Source organism: Podarcis bocagei (genome assembly GCF_964188305.1).
Source record: "Podarcis bocagei genome assembly, chromosome: Z".
NCBI lineage: Eukaryota > Metazoa > Chordata > Lepidosauria > Squamata > Lacertidae > Podarcis > Podarcis bocagei.
This window is the reverse complement of record NC_138140.1, coordinates 9,174,327-9,190,256: the sequence shown is the minus strand read 5'-3', so window position 1 is coordinate 9,190,256 and position 15,930 is coordinate 9,174,327. Positions and strand designations below refer to the sequence as shown.

At 45.9% G+C, this 15,930-nt stretch overlaps 2 protein-coding genes across 4 annotated transcripts in view; one reads left to right on the top strand and one right to left on the bottom strand.

The window, feature by feature from the left end:
• The window catches only part of LOC308578981 (uncharacterized protein), a 148,431-nt gene extending 142,812 nt beyond the window's left edge, over positions 1-5,619 (top strand). For both annotated transcript variants that reach the window (XM_081179605.1, XM_081179606.1), the window contains exons 66-68: positions 804-884; positions 2,145-2,333; positions 3,208-5,619. In XM_081179605.1, the coding sequence (XP_081035731.1) occupies positions 804-884; positions 2,145-2,333; positions 3,208-3,357 (420 nt within the window). In that variant the 3' untranslated portion in view covers positions 3,358-5,619. The remainder of the gene's footprint in view (positions 1-803; positions 885-2,144; positions 2,334-3,207) is intronic.
• The window catches only part of SLC31A2 (solute carrier family 31 member 2), a 537,879-nt gene that overhangs the window by 408,034 nt on the left and 113,915 nt on the right, over positions 1-15,930 (bottom strand). The window lies entirely within an intron of this gene.

The window sequence follows — 15,930 nt, the reverse complement described above, 5'->3', positions numbered from 1 at the left end:
GGATAGTGATGATAATGCCAAGGTAGCAGGTTGGACTAGGTGATCATCAGGATCCCTTCCAATTCTTCAAAGCTATAATCATATGTGCCATTGCCATAGTGCTGCTGTGCAATTAATTGCAAAGTGCTTCTTAGCCGGCTGTGTTGTGTGTGTGTTTAAAGAATAATATCAAAATACTCTTCCCTGCAGATTAGATGATCCTCAGGATCCCTTCCAACTCTACATTTCTGTGATTCTATGATTACAACTTCTTACCAACCCTTCACCATAAAGTCCTAGGGCAGGTTGCAGCAATTTAAAATATACAATATCAAAAGCGGTTTAAAACAAACTACCATCACAATAATAGGGTGCGTCCATACTTTGGCCACCTCATGAGAAGAGAAGACTCCCTGGAAAAGACCCTGATGTTGGGAAAGATGGAGGGCACAAGAAGAAAGGGACGACAGAGGACAAGATGGCTGGACAGTGTTCTCGAAGCTACCAGCATGAGTTTGACCAAACTGTGGGAGGCAGTGGAAGACAGGAGTGCCTGGCTGCTCTGGTCCATGGCGGACATGATTAAACGACTAAACAACACACACACACACACACACACACACACAGACATAATGTCAAAAGGCCAGGATAAAGAGATGCATGTTCAGCTCGTATCTCAACAGGGATGCTGTTCCGACAAATCAGGGGCAGCCACCCTGAAAGCCTTGCTCTGAGTTACTGCTCTGTGCCCAACAGCAGTTTCTAATCACTGTAAAAATCTGTGATCTTTGATGAACTCTCTCTGTGTGTTTTTAAACCATCAGGTCCCCATCAAAGCCTGGTTGAGGGCATATGCTTTGGAAAACACCTTCCAGTGGTTCAGTTCCCTGCCTGGTGGTTTCATGGTAAGCTTCTCTGTAAGCAACACTGAAGATTCCATCACAAAAAATTTCCCTCCGGAAAGCTCATCGGCATTTTTGGTACAAATGTCTCGTAACAGGCACATTTATGGCTGCAGTTTTGGCTAATACATACTCCTATGCAATAATTTTTCCTCTAATTGCAATACATTTTTATGCACACTGTTCTCTAATATGTGCATTTTTTTCTACATGATGTTTGCTCAGAGAACTGCATTGCAAAATTCAGAGAAGCAAAAATTTCAAAGGATAGCTGTATTTTGGTTTGTGTATTCATTCAAGATGGGACGCGGGTGGCGCTGTGGGTTAAACCACAGAGCCTGGGACTTGCTGATCAGAAGGTCAGCGGTTTAAATCCCTGCAGTGGAGTGAGCTCCTGTTGCTCGGTCCCTGCTCCTGCCAACCGAGCAGTTCGAAAGCACATCAAAGTGCAAGTAGATAAATAGGTACCGCTCCGGCGGGAAGGTAAACAGCATTTCCGTGCACTGCTCTGGTCGCCAGAAGCGGCTTAGTCATGCTGGCCACATGACCTGGAAGCTGTACGCCAGCTCCCTCAGCCAATAAAGCGAGATGAGTGCCGCAACCCTAGAGTCGGTCATAACGGGACCTAATAGTCAGGGGTCCCTTTATCTTTACCTATTCATTCAAGAACTGTGAATTAGGTAGTTCTAATGCAGACAGAACCAAATGCCTTCTCCATCCCTACTTAGTCATCATAACTTGGTGCCTGACTTGCCTATTAATACATGCAATCCTCTGCATCAGGTGTAGGAAACCTCTGGCCCTGCAGACAGTGCTGAAGTACAACTCCCATCAGCCTCAGCAAGCATGGGCAATGACCAGTAATTATGGGAGCTGTACTTCAACAAAGTGGGGCGTGGGGCTTGCCTAAGTGACCTGGTGAATTTGAACTTATTGAGCAGAAAGGAGTTTTAGCCTTTCCCCTGACATCCTAGTGTTCCAGGTGCATGGAGATAGTTGTGAAATAGAGCAATTGCACATACAATCCCTCTATCTGCATTTTAAAATGCAGTCCTAAATGGCAGGAGACCAAATCAAGTAGAAAGAAATGATGTGTTTGGTTGGAATCCTTCTCTCCTGACGTGCTAGCTTTCTACATGAGGTGTGATGATATTCCCCCACTCCTCAACACACACACACACACACACAAGATCGTGTTCAGCCCTGCAAGCTTGACCGGCTATGGCCAACTCTTAACCCTCTGTCCTCTCTTGGTTGCTGCAGCTGGAGTACCAGGATACAACCACTGTCCAGCTCCGTTTCCTGAAGCTTCACAGCAGCCTGGCCACCCAGAAGGTGTCGTATTCCTGCAGACCCCATCCAGATGGGGGGAAGCTGCAGCTGGAAAAAGAAATCAAGTTCCTTACCGACTCCCAAGAGCAAAGTTATGTGGCTGTCCTTGAAGGATGCACAGTAAGTGGAAGGAAATGCATGACTGACATAGGAAGCTGCCTCTGAGTCAAACCATTCTTCCCTTCTTGCACAGTATTGTCTACACTGACTGGCAGCAGATCTCCATGGTTTCAGACTCTCCCTTGAGGCATGCCTTGAGATGCCAAGGGTTGAGCCTGGGACCTTCCGCATGCAAGATAGTTGCCCTGCCACTGAGCTACACCCCCTTCCCTACAATTTTAATGGAGTGGAACAGGGGTGAAAAGCACCATCTATATGTCCACCCTAAAGTATGAGTAATTTCTCCTCATGCATAAGGGGGAAGTCAATAAAGAGGACACTAGGAGGGTCCTTTACTTGGTCAAACAGAAAAGCGGCTGCTTGGAAGAAGCAACAGAAGTGGAGTCCACAGGCCGATAAATTAGATAGAGGCATCCCCTCACCTTAGCTTTATGCATGCATAAAAATGAGGCCACCTTCTCAGAGGAAAAGCATGCCTGCATTATCTGAGCTGGGTGCCAGATTCAGCAAGAAGAACAGGGTGCCTGCTCTCTATCAGACTCACTCAAGGCTAGGTTTGGCCTGCATAAACATTCTTAACAAATTCCTAATATGATTTTATTAAGCTGATTCTTCTAACAATATCCTTAATGCAGTCTGAGTAAGGGGAATTGGCTGATTCCCCTTACAGTAGCCACGCCCACCTGTCAAAGTTATCTTGCAACAGGTAGGGCAGATACAGATCTGACCTGCCAGCACGATGGGAAATTATTCACACACATTTCTCAGCCTATCTTCAAAACAATATAGTCTAGCAAGTTGCATGTGTGAAGGTTTTGTGTTGCAAAATGAAAGATTTGGCTCTTGCCTAATAATTCTGCCTTGCATATTTCAGCTGGACAATGAATCTTCTATCATTGACACCATCTTCCATTTCTCTACGGAGGACCTTACCCTTTTGCCTGTGCGTGACCTAGCTGTGTTTCACAATGGGGACGTCTCTCATCAGTTCGGGTTCACGGTTGGGCCTGTTTGCTTCAGCTAAGATTGACTTTGAACAAATGAATGTATCTTTCCTCTTGTGGAAGTAAAACTTCAGAGAAAATATAGAAAATCTTGTACAGAACAAGGTCGCCCTTAAAAGCTACTGTTCCTATTTATGAGTTCTTTGTCTAAAGTTGCATTCCTTCTGAAGGATATTGTTTTACAACTCATTTCTATATGTAAAAAGGTGTTAATTTAAGTCCCAGTGGAGATGTTATTGAGTTACCTTGAGCATAGCTGTCAACTTTTCCCTTTTCTCGCGAGGAATCCTATTCGGAATAAGGGAATTTCCCTTTAAAAAAGGGAAAAGTTGACAGCTATGACCTTGAGGGAGGCTGCGTACTCTTTTTACGGTCTTTATATTTAACAATCACAGAATCCTGGTGCAATTTCTTTCCTCCAGTGTGCAGTGATGGGGAAAAATTGAACCTGTTGATTTTCAACCTGGTCTGTACCTATTAAAGTTGTTGTGCCTTTAGAAACATATTAACCCTTAATTACATTTGTAAAATTCAGCCAGTAAATTAATGCAGCTTAGTAGAGCTAAATGCAATCAGCATTAGTCCTATTTTGAAGTGCTGAATTGCACAAATAACCTGTGGTCCCTTTCATAGGGTCAGTCCAAGGTGACTCTGCTGTTGTTTTGTATACCCTGTATCCCTCTGTTCCCATGAATCTGCAGTGTTCTATTCTGAGAGGCATAACACTTAGCATGTTAAATTAGAGGGAAGGAACTTGATCCAACCCACGGGCCAGTTCCACATATCTCCCACAGCCTGAAGGCCAACTCTGATGGGAATGGGGTAGAACTTCACACCGGTCATTCACAGTAATGTCAGCTGACCTGTTTTCCTTTGCCCTCAGTGTTTGAATTCAGTACAGTAGGTTAGTTTCTACATGCACTCACACACTCATCTCTATCTCCCATCCAGACAAGCAAGAGGCATTATCAGAGTTCAAGGACGCATTTCAGACAGGCAGAAAGGACCCAAGGAGGGTACCAAACAGGGCTGGTGAGGGGCATGTCCTAGGGAGATTCCTGAGGGCCAGATAGAGAGGTCTAGAGGGCCACATTTGTCCCCTGTGCCTCAGGTTCCCTGGCCTAGGGAGAGGCCTGGTGGGCCACATCAGACCAGCTGGAGGTTTGCCTTTCTTGGTTTAAAACAACTTGAAAAGTGCAGGATTCCAGAACTTGGTTTGGGGTTTTATTTTATTTCAAGGACTGCAAAACCTGAGGAATGTTTTCCTCTCTGTGTGAAAAGACACAATTGCAAAAACTGGTCCACCACTTCCTCATTTTGTCCTTGTAAAGCTAAAGGATTCAAGTGTTTCTCCCCCCTCATTTTGAAGAGGAATGAAATGTTAACATCTGACTATGTGCTACTGTGCGTTGTGAACATCAACAGGCAAATGCCGGAGATCAATCAGTTATGATGCACATCACAAAGGGGATGTATTCAGGGGCATAGCTAGCTGCTCCAGCACCTGGAGCAGCAGGGGTGGGGCGAGCTGCCCAGGGGGGCGCCGTGGCAAGCTGCCCACGTAGTCCGCCTAGCAGACACAAGCCCCATGCTGCTGTTTTGAGCAGTGCAGAGTCAAGCCACTGTGTCACTCCTAGGAGAGACACGTGGCTCGGGCGCACTGCAGGCCAGGCCCTGCAGTAAGTGCCACCCCCCGCGGTGTGCCATTTTGTCACCCCCCTCAAGGATGACACCCAGGGTGGCCTGCACCCCACGCACCCCCCTTCCTACGCCCCTGGATGCATCGCAAAACAAAACAAAGAGAGTGAACTAAATTTGCACTTGCTGATATATGTGGATAGATGCCAATTTAGGAATAATGACCATCATTTAAATAGAAATGCATTATATAGTGATCAGTTTTATTACAATCGAGGGGCATTCAAATTTTGTTATATGAACAGGTAGATCTGGATTTTTGAAACAAGAGAATGCCTTCAAATAAAGAACTGTCTTCCATAAACAAGGAAGGACCTCTGTTTCAGGTCCTATGCCCAACCTTGTTTAATACAAATTCCAGAGGAATCTGGAACACTAATGATGCAAAATGCCTCATGTTCCACAAGATACCAAAAAAGTTTGTTCATTTTGTCAGTAACTTAATTTGTAGCCACTAGAGAGCATCACAGAGTCACTGAAGCTCCTTTCTAAGAAGGGGGAAATTATGTTTGGAGAGGAGAAGATGCAGGGAAGGAGGAGTCATTCGGATTAGATCTGTAATGCTTCCTATCAATATGATTGTTTTTATGGGTTTTTAATAAACGGGTTTCTAGCTGGGGGAAAATAGCATTTTCTCTCTCCCTCGTCCCCGGTCCTCATAACAATGCTTCCAAATAGAAACTAAGCTGGAAATGTTTAATTTTTCATAGGTAGAAATGGACAGTTGTTTTCTTTTATGTTCAAAAAAAGCCTTGCTAGGAAAAGGGTTAAATTGCTAAATTTTGTGAGCTTTCTAAGAGGAGCAATGACTCATGGCAGTCCTAAACCTCAGATAGGAGAGCCCTTTGAGATAAGAAGGAAGGCATTTATTGTCAGGGGAGGGAGGTTATGACTTTGGTCTTGAAGATACTAGCTGACAATGAGAGAGGAGAGGAAGAGAAGTAGAGAGCCTTTGGTCTTAACAGATGTTGCTGAATTTCAACTCCCATCATCCCTGGCCATTCGCCATGTTTGCTAGGCTGGTGGGAGAGTAGATTTGGTGCATTCTTTTCACTGCTCTGCTGAATGCCTTTATCACTTCAAAGAGTCGGTGTGATGTGCTAGTTATTTATGTGCCATTATTGTCTCTTGACCTAGGCTACCTCAAAGGGAAGGGATAAAGAAACCATATACGCCACTCTGATAGGGATATATGGGAGGGAGGGAGGACGCAACACAAATCCAAGAGAAAGGCTTTGCAGAGGAAGTCTTGCAAGATGCTCTGGCTTGATCCTGCAGTTCGCACCCTGCAAACCACCCAAATGGTCCCAACCTTGCCACTCACCTCTTGCAAAGTTCATCCCAGTCCTAGTTCATTTTTTGGGCAGAGTTGCTTTCCTCTCAAAACGGATGGGAAGATTTCAGTCTAGCCATCAGGCTACACACCTTCTCACCAAAACCTTGCCTGGACTCCCCAAGGGGTGCTTCTTAACTGTAGCCTCACAACACCACTTTTCCTAACTCAGGACACAAGCAAAGAGCACAGCAACCCCTCCAGTAACAGTTACACAGATTATAACGTGTTTTTCAATCCGGAAGTGGCTGGGAAGCATGTTTCAACAGGAGGAGGAGGACGCCTCCCAGCCAAGGGCTGGCAGAATCACTGAGAATGTTTCCCTGCTGTGTTTGCCAAGGAAAGCAGTGGTAAAACAGAGGAAATGGGATACCTTGTGCATACTGCAGGCACACTGCAGGCTGCATAATCTTGCTCTCTCTCACCTAGGCAGCTCAGGCAGGGGAAAACACTGCATTTACAAAGTCTTGAAGATCATACCCAGGAATGGTTTTTGCAGTTTCTCTCCTCCTTTGCTCCTTGACTACAATCTCAGTCCACATCAAAGGTGGATGGGGTAAGGGAGGCAGACTTTCTCTGCACGCCCCCCATCTAGAACAGGGATGGGGAGCCTGTAGGCCTCCCTATGTTATCACAGAATTCTGAAGTTGGAAGTAACCATTAGGGTCACCTAGTCCAACCCCATGAACTCACAACTAGTCCAATCCCCTGAACTTAAGAGTCTCATGCTCTACCAACTGGACGTAGGCCATCTTGGTTCAGGCTGATGGGAGTTGGGAGTCCAAGAACATCTGGATAACCACAGCTTGGAGAGGAGGTGCAGGATACATTTCTCCTTCCCTTCTCTCTCCCCTGTCACTTGGCAGTGGCACCTTCAGCTTGGTCAGTGACAGGGGACAGAAGAGAAGGTCTGGGAGCCTGGAACAGAATGAGTGCAGGTGCAGTAATCTTCTCTGGCATAGACTGAAATATCAGCTGGGGGAAAAGGGGAGGGCGGTCTTAAGGATCACTTCTTATTTGAAGTGATCCTTATTACAGTCTCCTAAGATCCAAAAAGGGCCCCTCCATATGGGTGGTTTTTTCCTGCAGGTATGTTCTACATGCCTCCGATGCAGTGGTAGTATGTTAGTAGTGGGCTGTCCCCACAGCGTTCTGCTTTATTAGTTGTTCTGAGATGCTTCCACAAGGATGCTTGCCATGATATTGCCAGCTGGATGGTGCGCTCTTCTACTCTTCCAAGAAATGAATCCAACAAAGCTGAATGTTGGAAAATTCAGGACTGATTAAAGAGAGTCCTTCACCCAGAATATAGTTGAACTATGGAACTCTGTCCCACAGACGGTAGTGATGGCCACCAATTTAGATGGCTTTAAAAAGAGGATGAGACAAATCCATGGAGGACAGGACTATCAACTATCATGTTCTCCCTCCACTGTCAGAGGTGTTGTGCCACTGAATACCAGCTTTTGGGAATCGCAAGTAAGGAGACTGCTGTTTCGCTCCTGCCCAGGCTTCCTATAGACCACTGGGCTGACCACTGGGCGAAGAACAGGATGCTGGTCTAGATGGGGCATTGGCCTAATCCAGCTGCCTCTTCTTATGTTCTTAAATGTGGGACAAAATGCCCCAATGTAACATGTGGTATGAAATGTGAAGGATTTCCACATGAAGCGCCGGGACATGCACAGACTGGAAACAATGCAGAATGCCCAACACATGAATGTTTGCAGGTGCAAGCTGTTGAAAGTGGGATTGCCTATAGCTGTCCTGAAGCCAGCATTGGCATAGGGGCCAGAGTATTGTACCAGGACCAGGACCTCAGAGACCAGGGTTTTAATCCGTACTCAGCCATGAAGTTCACGGGGTAACCAGGGGCCAGCCACTCCCTCTCAGCACTTCCTACCATGCATGGTTGTTGGGATTAAATGGGGAGGAGGAGAACCATGTATACTGCTTTGAGCTCCTTGGAGAAAAAGGTGAGATAGAACAAAAATATACCAATAAAGATAGAACAACAAATCAATAAATTACAAGCACAAATAATCACAATTGCACAATAAAAAGGACATCTGGCAGGGTCCAGAGTCTAAGCAATGCTACTGATTATTTGCACCAGCTACACCTCCCTGACTGTTCTCTGTAAACCTTTATGGTTTGGGAAAAGAGAGAAATTCCAATCTTTAGGACGGGTGCTTGCCCAGGTTTACAGACCGGGCTGTGTGTCTACCAGAGAAGGGAGGAGAGTGTCCTGGTAGATTTGCTCAGGATTTCTGTTCAGCTCATTTTCAGTTTTAAAGCTGGCCAGGAAGTCTCAAACTATGTACCTCTGTTTGCACAGGTCTGCTCAGCCTACGCTCTGGTGCCCAACTTAAATGGGAATCTTTAAGAAACGGCTTTGGGGTGGGAGGAAAGAAAGAAGCCAGCACACGAGAGCATTGCCCCCCCCCTCACTTTTTCCTGCAAAGCAAACACCTCGATTCAGTTTTTCCACTTCTGCATTCATTTGGCACCTACCCACTAGGCCAACAGGAGGAGGGCTCAGACAGGAGACGCCTCAGCCATGTTCCTTTTGCAAAGTAGGTGCTGGAAGAGGTGTGTTTACGCAAAGAGAGGGAGGGAGGGAGGGAGAGCACAGGCCATGGGCCAATAACTCTCCACCTCCCGCCCCCGCCCCCCAAGTCATTCCTCCCCACTTCTTCACTTAGGTTGAAGTTCCCACACCTTCCCCTGTTTCTGGATCCTGTCTCTGCAGGACACACCTGGAGATTAGGGCAGGAGGAAGCCTGCACAACTGGGTTTATGAGAACGACTTGGGCAAGGGAACTCTTGCAATCGTGGCTGCGGCAAAGGCAGAAGTGCAGGGTGGGGAGATTTGGTTCCAAGAAGCAGCTGCTGCACACAGTGGTGGTGGTAGGAGAGGCAGGGGCCCTTATCACCCACACTCCCTTCTGAGCAACATTCCAAGGTCCACATATCCATGGAAGTTGGGGAAAGTGGCAAAAGTGAGTGTAGCAATGAATGTGAAAGTCAATCCTTCTACAACAGGCAAGTTCCTACAAACACCTCTCTGTCTTCCATCCAGGCAAGCAAGAGGCACAATGAGAGTTCAAGGGTGCTTGCCAGTCTGGCAGAAACAAGGATAGTGTGAGGCCAGATCAGTAATGGGTATGGCCTGGGGAGAAGGGGACTTTCTGCATGCTAAGCAGATGCTATACCACTGAGCCCTTCCCCTTGCCCATGAACTTGGAGCAAAGCTTGCTCCTGACACACTCAGCAACAAGAAAATTGCAGCTGTAGGAGTTCTACACAGCCTGGGTGCCAGGAAGTAATGGGGAGGTGCTTTTTTTGGGGGGGGGGATATAGAATTGTTCCACTGGGGAAGTTTTGCCATTTGTAAGATGGCCTTTACTTCTCAAATGCAAGAACATTTCCCGCCCACCTCAGACAAATAAGGATCTGTAAATAAATGCTGACTCCAAAAGACGGGATTTGATGGCATGTTGTTCCAGCCTCCTGGCTTCTACAAATGGGGAAGGGAATTGCTGGGGCACTGTGACACAGTCCTTTTCCTTGTGAGAAACGAAGCGTTTATGGTGCTTTGGGAACACATTTTTATTTATAAACTTACAAGTTGAGTGGGAAGGGAGGGGTCAGGAAAGTATCCAGCCAGACAACAACACTAGTCGTTAAAGCAACATAGTACCTACCTCCCCTGCCAGTGACCCTGTACTTAAGTTGCAAGGAAAGATATATGATAGAACTATAGAGCTGTAGAGATTTAAGGGACCCTAGTCCAATCCTCTGCAATGTGGGAATCTCAGCTAAAGCATCCCTGACAGATGGCCACCCAAACTCAGCTTAAAAACCTCCAAAGAAGGAGAGTCCACAGCTTCCTGAGGGAGACGGTTCCAATGTTGAATATCACCGTCAGAAAGTTCTTCCTGATGTTTGACTTGAAGCCATTCTCCAGAGCAGGAGAAAACAAGTTTACTCTATCTCCCATGTGACAGCCCTTTAGATATTGAAAGATGGCTATCACCTCTTCTCTCAGACTGCTATTTTCCAGGCTAAACATACCCTTGATCATCTTGGTTGCCCTCCTCCGCTCGCATTCCAGCCTGTCAATATCTTTCATAAATTGAGATGCACAGAACTGGGCATAGTACTCCAGATGTGGTCTCACCAAGGGGGAATAGGTAAAGGTAAAGGGACCCCTGACCATTAGGTCCAGTCGTGGACGACTCTGGGATTGTGGCGCTCATCTCGCTCTATAGGCCGAGGGAGCTGGCGTTTGTCCGTAGACAGCTTCCAGGTCATGTGGCCAGCATGACTAAGCTGCTTCTGGAGAACCAGAGCAGCGCACGGAAACGCCGTTTACCTTCCCATCGGAGTGGTACCTATTTATCTACTTGCACTTTGACGTGCTTTCAAACTGCTAGGTGGGCAGGAGCAGGGACCAAGCAACGGGAGCTCACCCCATCGCGGGGATTCGAACTGCTGACCTTCCGATCGGCAAGCCGTAGGCTCTGTGGTTTATTACTTCCCTTGATCTGAACACTATACTTCTGTTGATGCATCCTAAAACAGCCTTAGCTGTTTGGGCTGCTGCATCACATTGCTGACTCATGCTGAGCATGTGATCCACTAAGACTCGTAGATCCTTTTCACATGTACTACTGGCAATCCAGGTGTCCACCGTCTTATCTCAGAACCTGACATTTATTCCTATTTAAATTCATTTTGTAATTTTTGGCCCAGTTCTCCAGTCTGTTAAAGTCGTATTGATCCTGATTCTGTCTTCTGCAGTATTAGCTACCCCTCCCAGTTTGGTGTCCTCTGCAGATTTGATGAGCATCCCCTCAATACCTTCAGCGAAGTCATTTATAAAAATGTTGAACAACTCCAGTCCCAAGATAGAACTCTATAGCTAAGCTTATTTGTAACATTTTTCCAGGATAACAAAGAATCATTAGTGAGCACCCTTTTGGTCAGTGAACCGGCTATAAATCCACCTGAGTTTTACCAGCCAAAATTTTATCAGCTTTTCTGCAAGAATATCATGGGGGCTTTGTCAAAAGTCTTATTGAAAGCAAGACATACTACATCCACAGCATTTCCCTGATCCACTAAGCTTGTAACTCTAAAAGAAAAGGGAAAAAAATAGAGATTTGTCTGGCATTACTTGTTTTTGAGAAACCTATGCTGGGTCTTAGTAATCACAGCATTTTTTCCCTAAGTGCTCACAAATTGATTGATTGTCCCCATTGCTGACTACATTCCAGCCACCAATATTCAAGCATTTGGAGTGTGTCCAAAGCTAATAGCCACCAGCTGTCAAGGCTCACTTAAGCAAACAGAGGTATCGGGCAAAACAGACACCGCTGGAAGGTGGAGGACTCTCAGTCATTGAAGGTTTCTAAACAAATGTTGGATGGCCATCTGTCAATGATTCTTTAGCTGTGATTCCTGTGTGACAGGTGGTTGTACTAGATGACCCTTAAGGTCCCTTCCAACTCCATATTTATATGATTCTATGATTCTATGAAAACATTGTTGGTACAGAAGTACAGTGGTGCCCCGCAAGACGAATGCCTCGCAAGACGGAAAACTCGCTAGACGAAAGAGTTTTCCGTTTTGGAGGTGCTTCGCAAAACGAATCTCCAATGGGCTTGCTTCGCAAGACGAAAATGTCTTGCGAGTTCCTGCGGGGGTTTTTTCCTCCCCCCCCTTTTTCTAAGCTGCTAAGCCGCTTATCAGCTGATCCGATAAGCCGATAAGCCGCTAATAGCGCTAATCCATCAATGGGCTTGCTTCGCAAGACGAAAAAACCGCTAGACGAAGAGAATCACAGAACGGATTCTTTTTGTCTTGCGAGGCACCACTGTACTGTAGCAAGGAGCAGCCTTTTAACCAAGCAATTTGAAGCATATTCAAGGTTCCAGCAAGATCTTGCCAGAAGTTGCAGCTACTTCTTTTCACTTCTCTGGCAATGCTGTAGGCACCCCACCACTGCCTGAGAAGCACAAAGAAGCAGCAATGGCGGCAGCTTCTTACAACAGCCCTGTGAGATCTTGCTAGAAGCCAAAAACCATCACACAGCCCCAGTAAGTGAGGCTATGACAGCAGAGGGATAGCATCTTCCCATTTCACCTCAGGCACTGAAATGGAATGGGCCACCCCTGCCCGTCACTCAGTGGTAGAGCAAATGCCTGACATGCAGAAGATCCAAGGTTTGATCCCCAGCATCTTCAGGTGGGGCTGAAATCCTGCCTGAAACTCTGGAGAGCTGCTGCCAGTCTGTGCAAGCAATACTGAGCTAGCTAGAACAATGGGTCTGACTCGGTATACGGCAGCCTCCTCTGTTCCTAATCACCCTGGAAACCCTGCTGAAGCAAGGAGAAGGAAAGGGTCCTATCCTGCTGCTGTCAACAATGTTTATATTATCCCAATTTCTGTGACCTGTATGCATTATACAAATCAAGTCAATGTGTATATATTATGTTATCATATTTACATAATTCTACCTTTGTTGGTCAAGGGGAAGGTTCAAGACTCTGAGATCCCTGCTTTTGCGCCCAGTTCACCAAAGTTCATTTAGCTCTAACCTCCCATCTTCCTGAGTTTCTTTAATTCCCAATTGAAGCCTTAATAGACCCAGAAACTGTAGGCAACTGCTCTCCATGAGAACAGCATATTTGACTAGATGATCCATTGGCCAGATTCTGCAGCGCTCCTCTTCTTCTTCTGATTGTTTGTGAAAACGCTTTGACTGATGGGACTCACGTCTGATGAAATGCACATAGGATCAATTCGCATAAGCACAATCTTTTAATCAAGATGATTACATTTGCCATGGCTGTGAACACCCAGTAGGCTAGAGGTTATCCATCATTTCTCAATGCCATCCCCTCCCTCCTAGAATCCCAACATAGGGATAATTACAGAGGGCTTTCTGGGTGAAATTACTTACAGTGCGGGGGAAGCAACGAGTCTGGTGGTACTTGAAATACCATCAAATTACAAAGGGTAACCATTCTTTGCCCTACTTAGTGTTGTGTTGTTGAGATGATGGACAAGATGCACTTCGATTCCTTCCTAGGAGCACAGTCTACACACCACCAAGCAACGTATTGGCATTTGGGATGGGAGAGAAGTCTGATCAGTGGAAGACCTACATTTTGGGGGCCCTGGAGCTTGAACTGTTATGGGAGCCCCTTTACAAGCAGCAACAAGGGCTGGGGAGCCACTGTTATCTTCTTCAACAGGTTTGTTTGCAACAACCTTTTACAACATCTGTGATACTGACTCTCAAACTTTGGGGTGATTGAAATATATACAACAACAAAATCAAAGAATTTGAGTCGTGCAACTCAAATTGGGTCTACTAAACCTAAAACATTTAAGCAATGTGGTTCTGGGGCTCCTCCGGGATTAGGGGCCCTGAGGCTTACCAGTAAACTTCATTAGTTTCATGGTAGATCCACTTCTGCATCTGATTCAGTGTACAGTGGTGCCCCGCAAGACGAATGCCTCGCAAGACAGAAAACTTGCTAGACAAAAGGGTTTTCCGTTTTGGAGGTGCTTCGCAAAACGAATCTCCTATGGGCTTGCTTCGCAAGACGACAATGTCTTGCGAGTTCCTGCTGGTTTTTTCCCCTTCCCCCCCTTTTTCTAAGCCGCTAAGCCGCTTATCAGCTGATCCGATCAGCAGATAAGCTGCTAAAAGCCGCTAAAAGCCTCTAATAGCGCTAATAGCGCTAATCCGCTAATCCGTCAATGGGCTTGCTTCGCAAGACGAAAAAACCGCTAGACGAAGAGAATCACAGAACGGATTCTTTTCGTCTTGCGAGGCACCACTGTACAATGAAAGGCAACCTCCCACAGTTCACGCTTTCCAATACAATATGCAGATCAAATGATGAATATGCTTCAGCAGTTGAACTTTTCTGAATTTTTGTAATGCTGTTCATCAGTCAAGCAATGTGTACAACCCGCTCTCCCCCCCTCCCAATTTTGTGTGAAGCCTACATAGAAGTGCATGTACTGTATTGGTGAAAAGGACATACAAAAATGTATCATATAAGGGGAAATTGCTTTGCAAAAAATATTGGGCAGAATTGCATACAAAAATGTGTGTATTCAGAAAAAAATTCATCTTAAAATATTGATGAATTTGCATGACTTTTTAAATAAAAAAAACTTTTGAAAATCACAAACTAATGTGGAAATCTAGAGAACTAAAGTGAAGCCTGCATTAATGAGAAGGAAGGAAGGAAACTGAAACTGTCACATTGCAGATCACATGCCACGTGTTGATATAGCTCCTTTTAATTTTTTTATTGGCATGTCCAGATTGCTGTAAACCCAACAGAGAGGCTGTGGCATCTTAAAGACTGACAGATTTATTGTGGTATAAGCCAGCACATTGTCAAACAAGACTAATCTTAATTCTGTGGCAGCCTGGCCCTCTGTATGTTTACTGGGAAGCAAGGCCGTCTTGTGCTCACTTCCTCCTAAGCAAATGAGAACGGGATTTTACCCAAAAAGGCCTATCCTGCAAGTGGCTGTTTAGATGTTATGTCCCATGGTATCCAATGGGACTCACTTCCAAGGAAATGTATGCAGGATCGCAACCCACCACAACCCAATCTTTTGCCGGGTTACATATCTGGATGTTTGCTGTAGAAGAACCACGTGTGGTATCCACCTAAGTTCTACTGAAATCAACAGACCCACCAATTTCATTGGGTCTACTCTGAGTAGGGCTAACATTGGCTACAGCCTTGAGGCTGCAACTCTAGGCATGCTTTCCAGAGTGAGTCACATTCAGCTAAGTAGGATGTGCTTCTGTTAAGCAACAATCCTATGCGTGCTTACTTGGGAGTCCCATCAATCTCAGGGGGACATACTTGCAAGTAGACATGCCTAGGATCAGGTGGGGAAGCGTAAAGGTAAAGGGACCCCTGACCATTAGGTCCAATCATGCCCGACTCTGGGGTTGCAGCGCTCATCTCACTTTATTGGCCAAGGGAGCCGACGTACAACTTCCGGGTCATGTGGCCAGCATGACTAAGCCGCTTCTGGCGAACCAGAGCAGTGCACGGAAACGCCGTTTACCTTCCCGCTGGAGCAGTACCTATTTATCTACTTGAACTTGACATGCTTTCGAACTGCTAGGTTGGCAGGAGCAGGGACTGAGCAACGGGAGCTCACCCCGTCGCAGGGATTCGAACAGCCAACCTTCTGATCAGCAAGTCCTAGGTTCTGTGGTTTAACCCACAGCACCACACTGGAAGTAAATGCTACTGCCCTCAAAGAGACTTTCTTCTGAGTGAACATGCTCTTTTAAAGCTGTTCAAGTCGATGGCCATGGCGGCCTCTTGTGGAAGTGAGTTCCCACTGTGTAAAGAAATGCTTTCTTTCATCGGTCCTCAATCTCCCAATGTTGTTTCACTGGATGTCAACAAGTTCTAGTGTTAGACAGCAGAAAGAGGTCTCCCTATCAACTTTCTCTGCACTGTGCATAATTTTATTATACAACCCTATCATGCCCCATCTTACT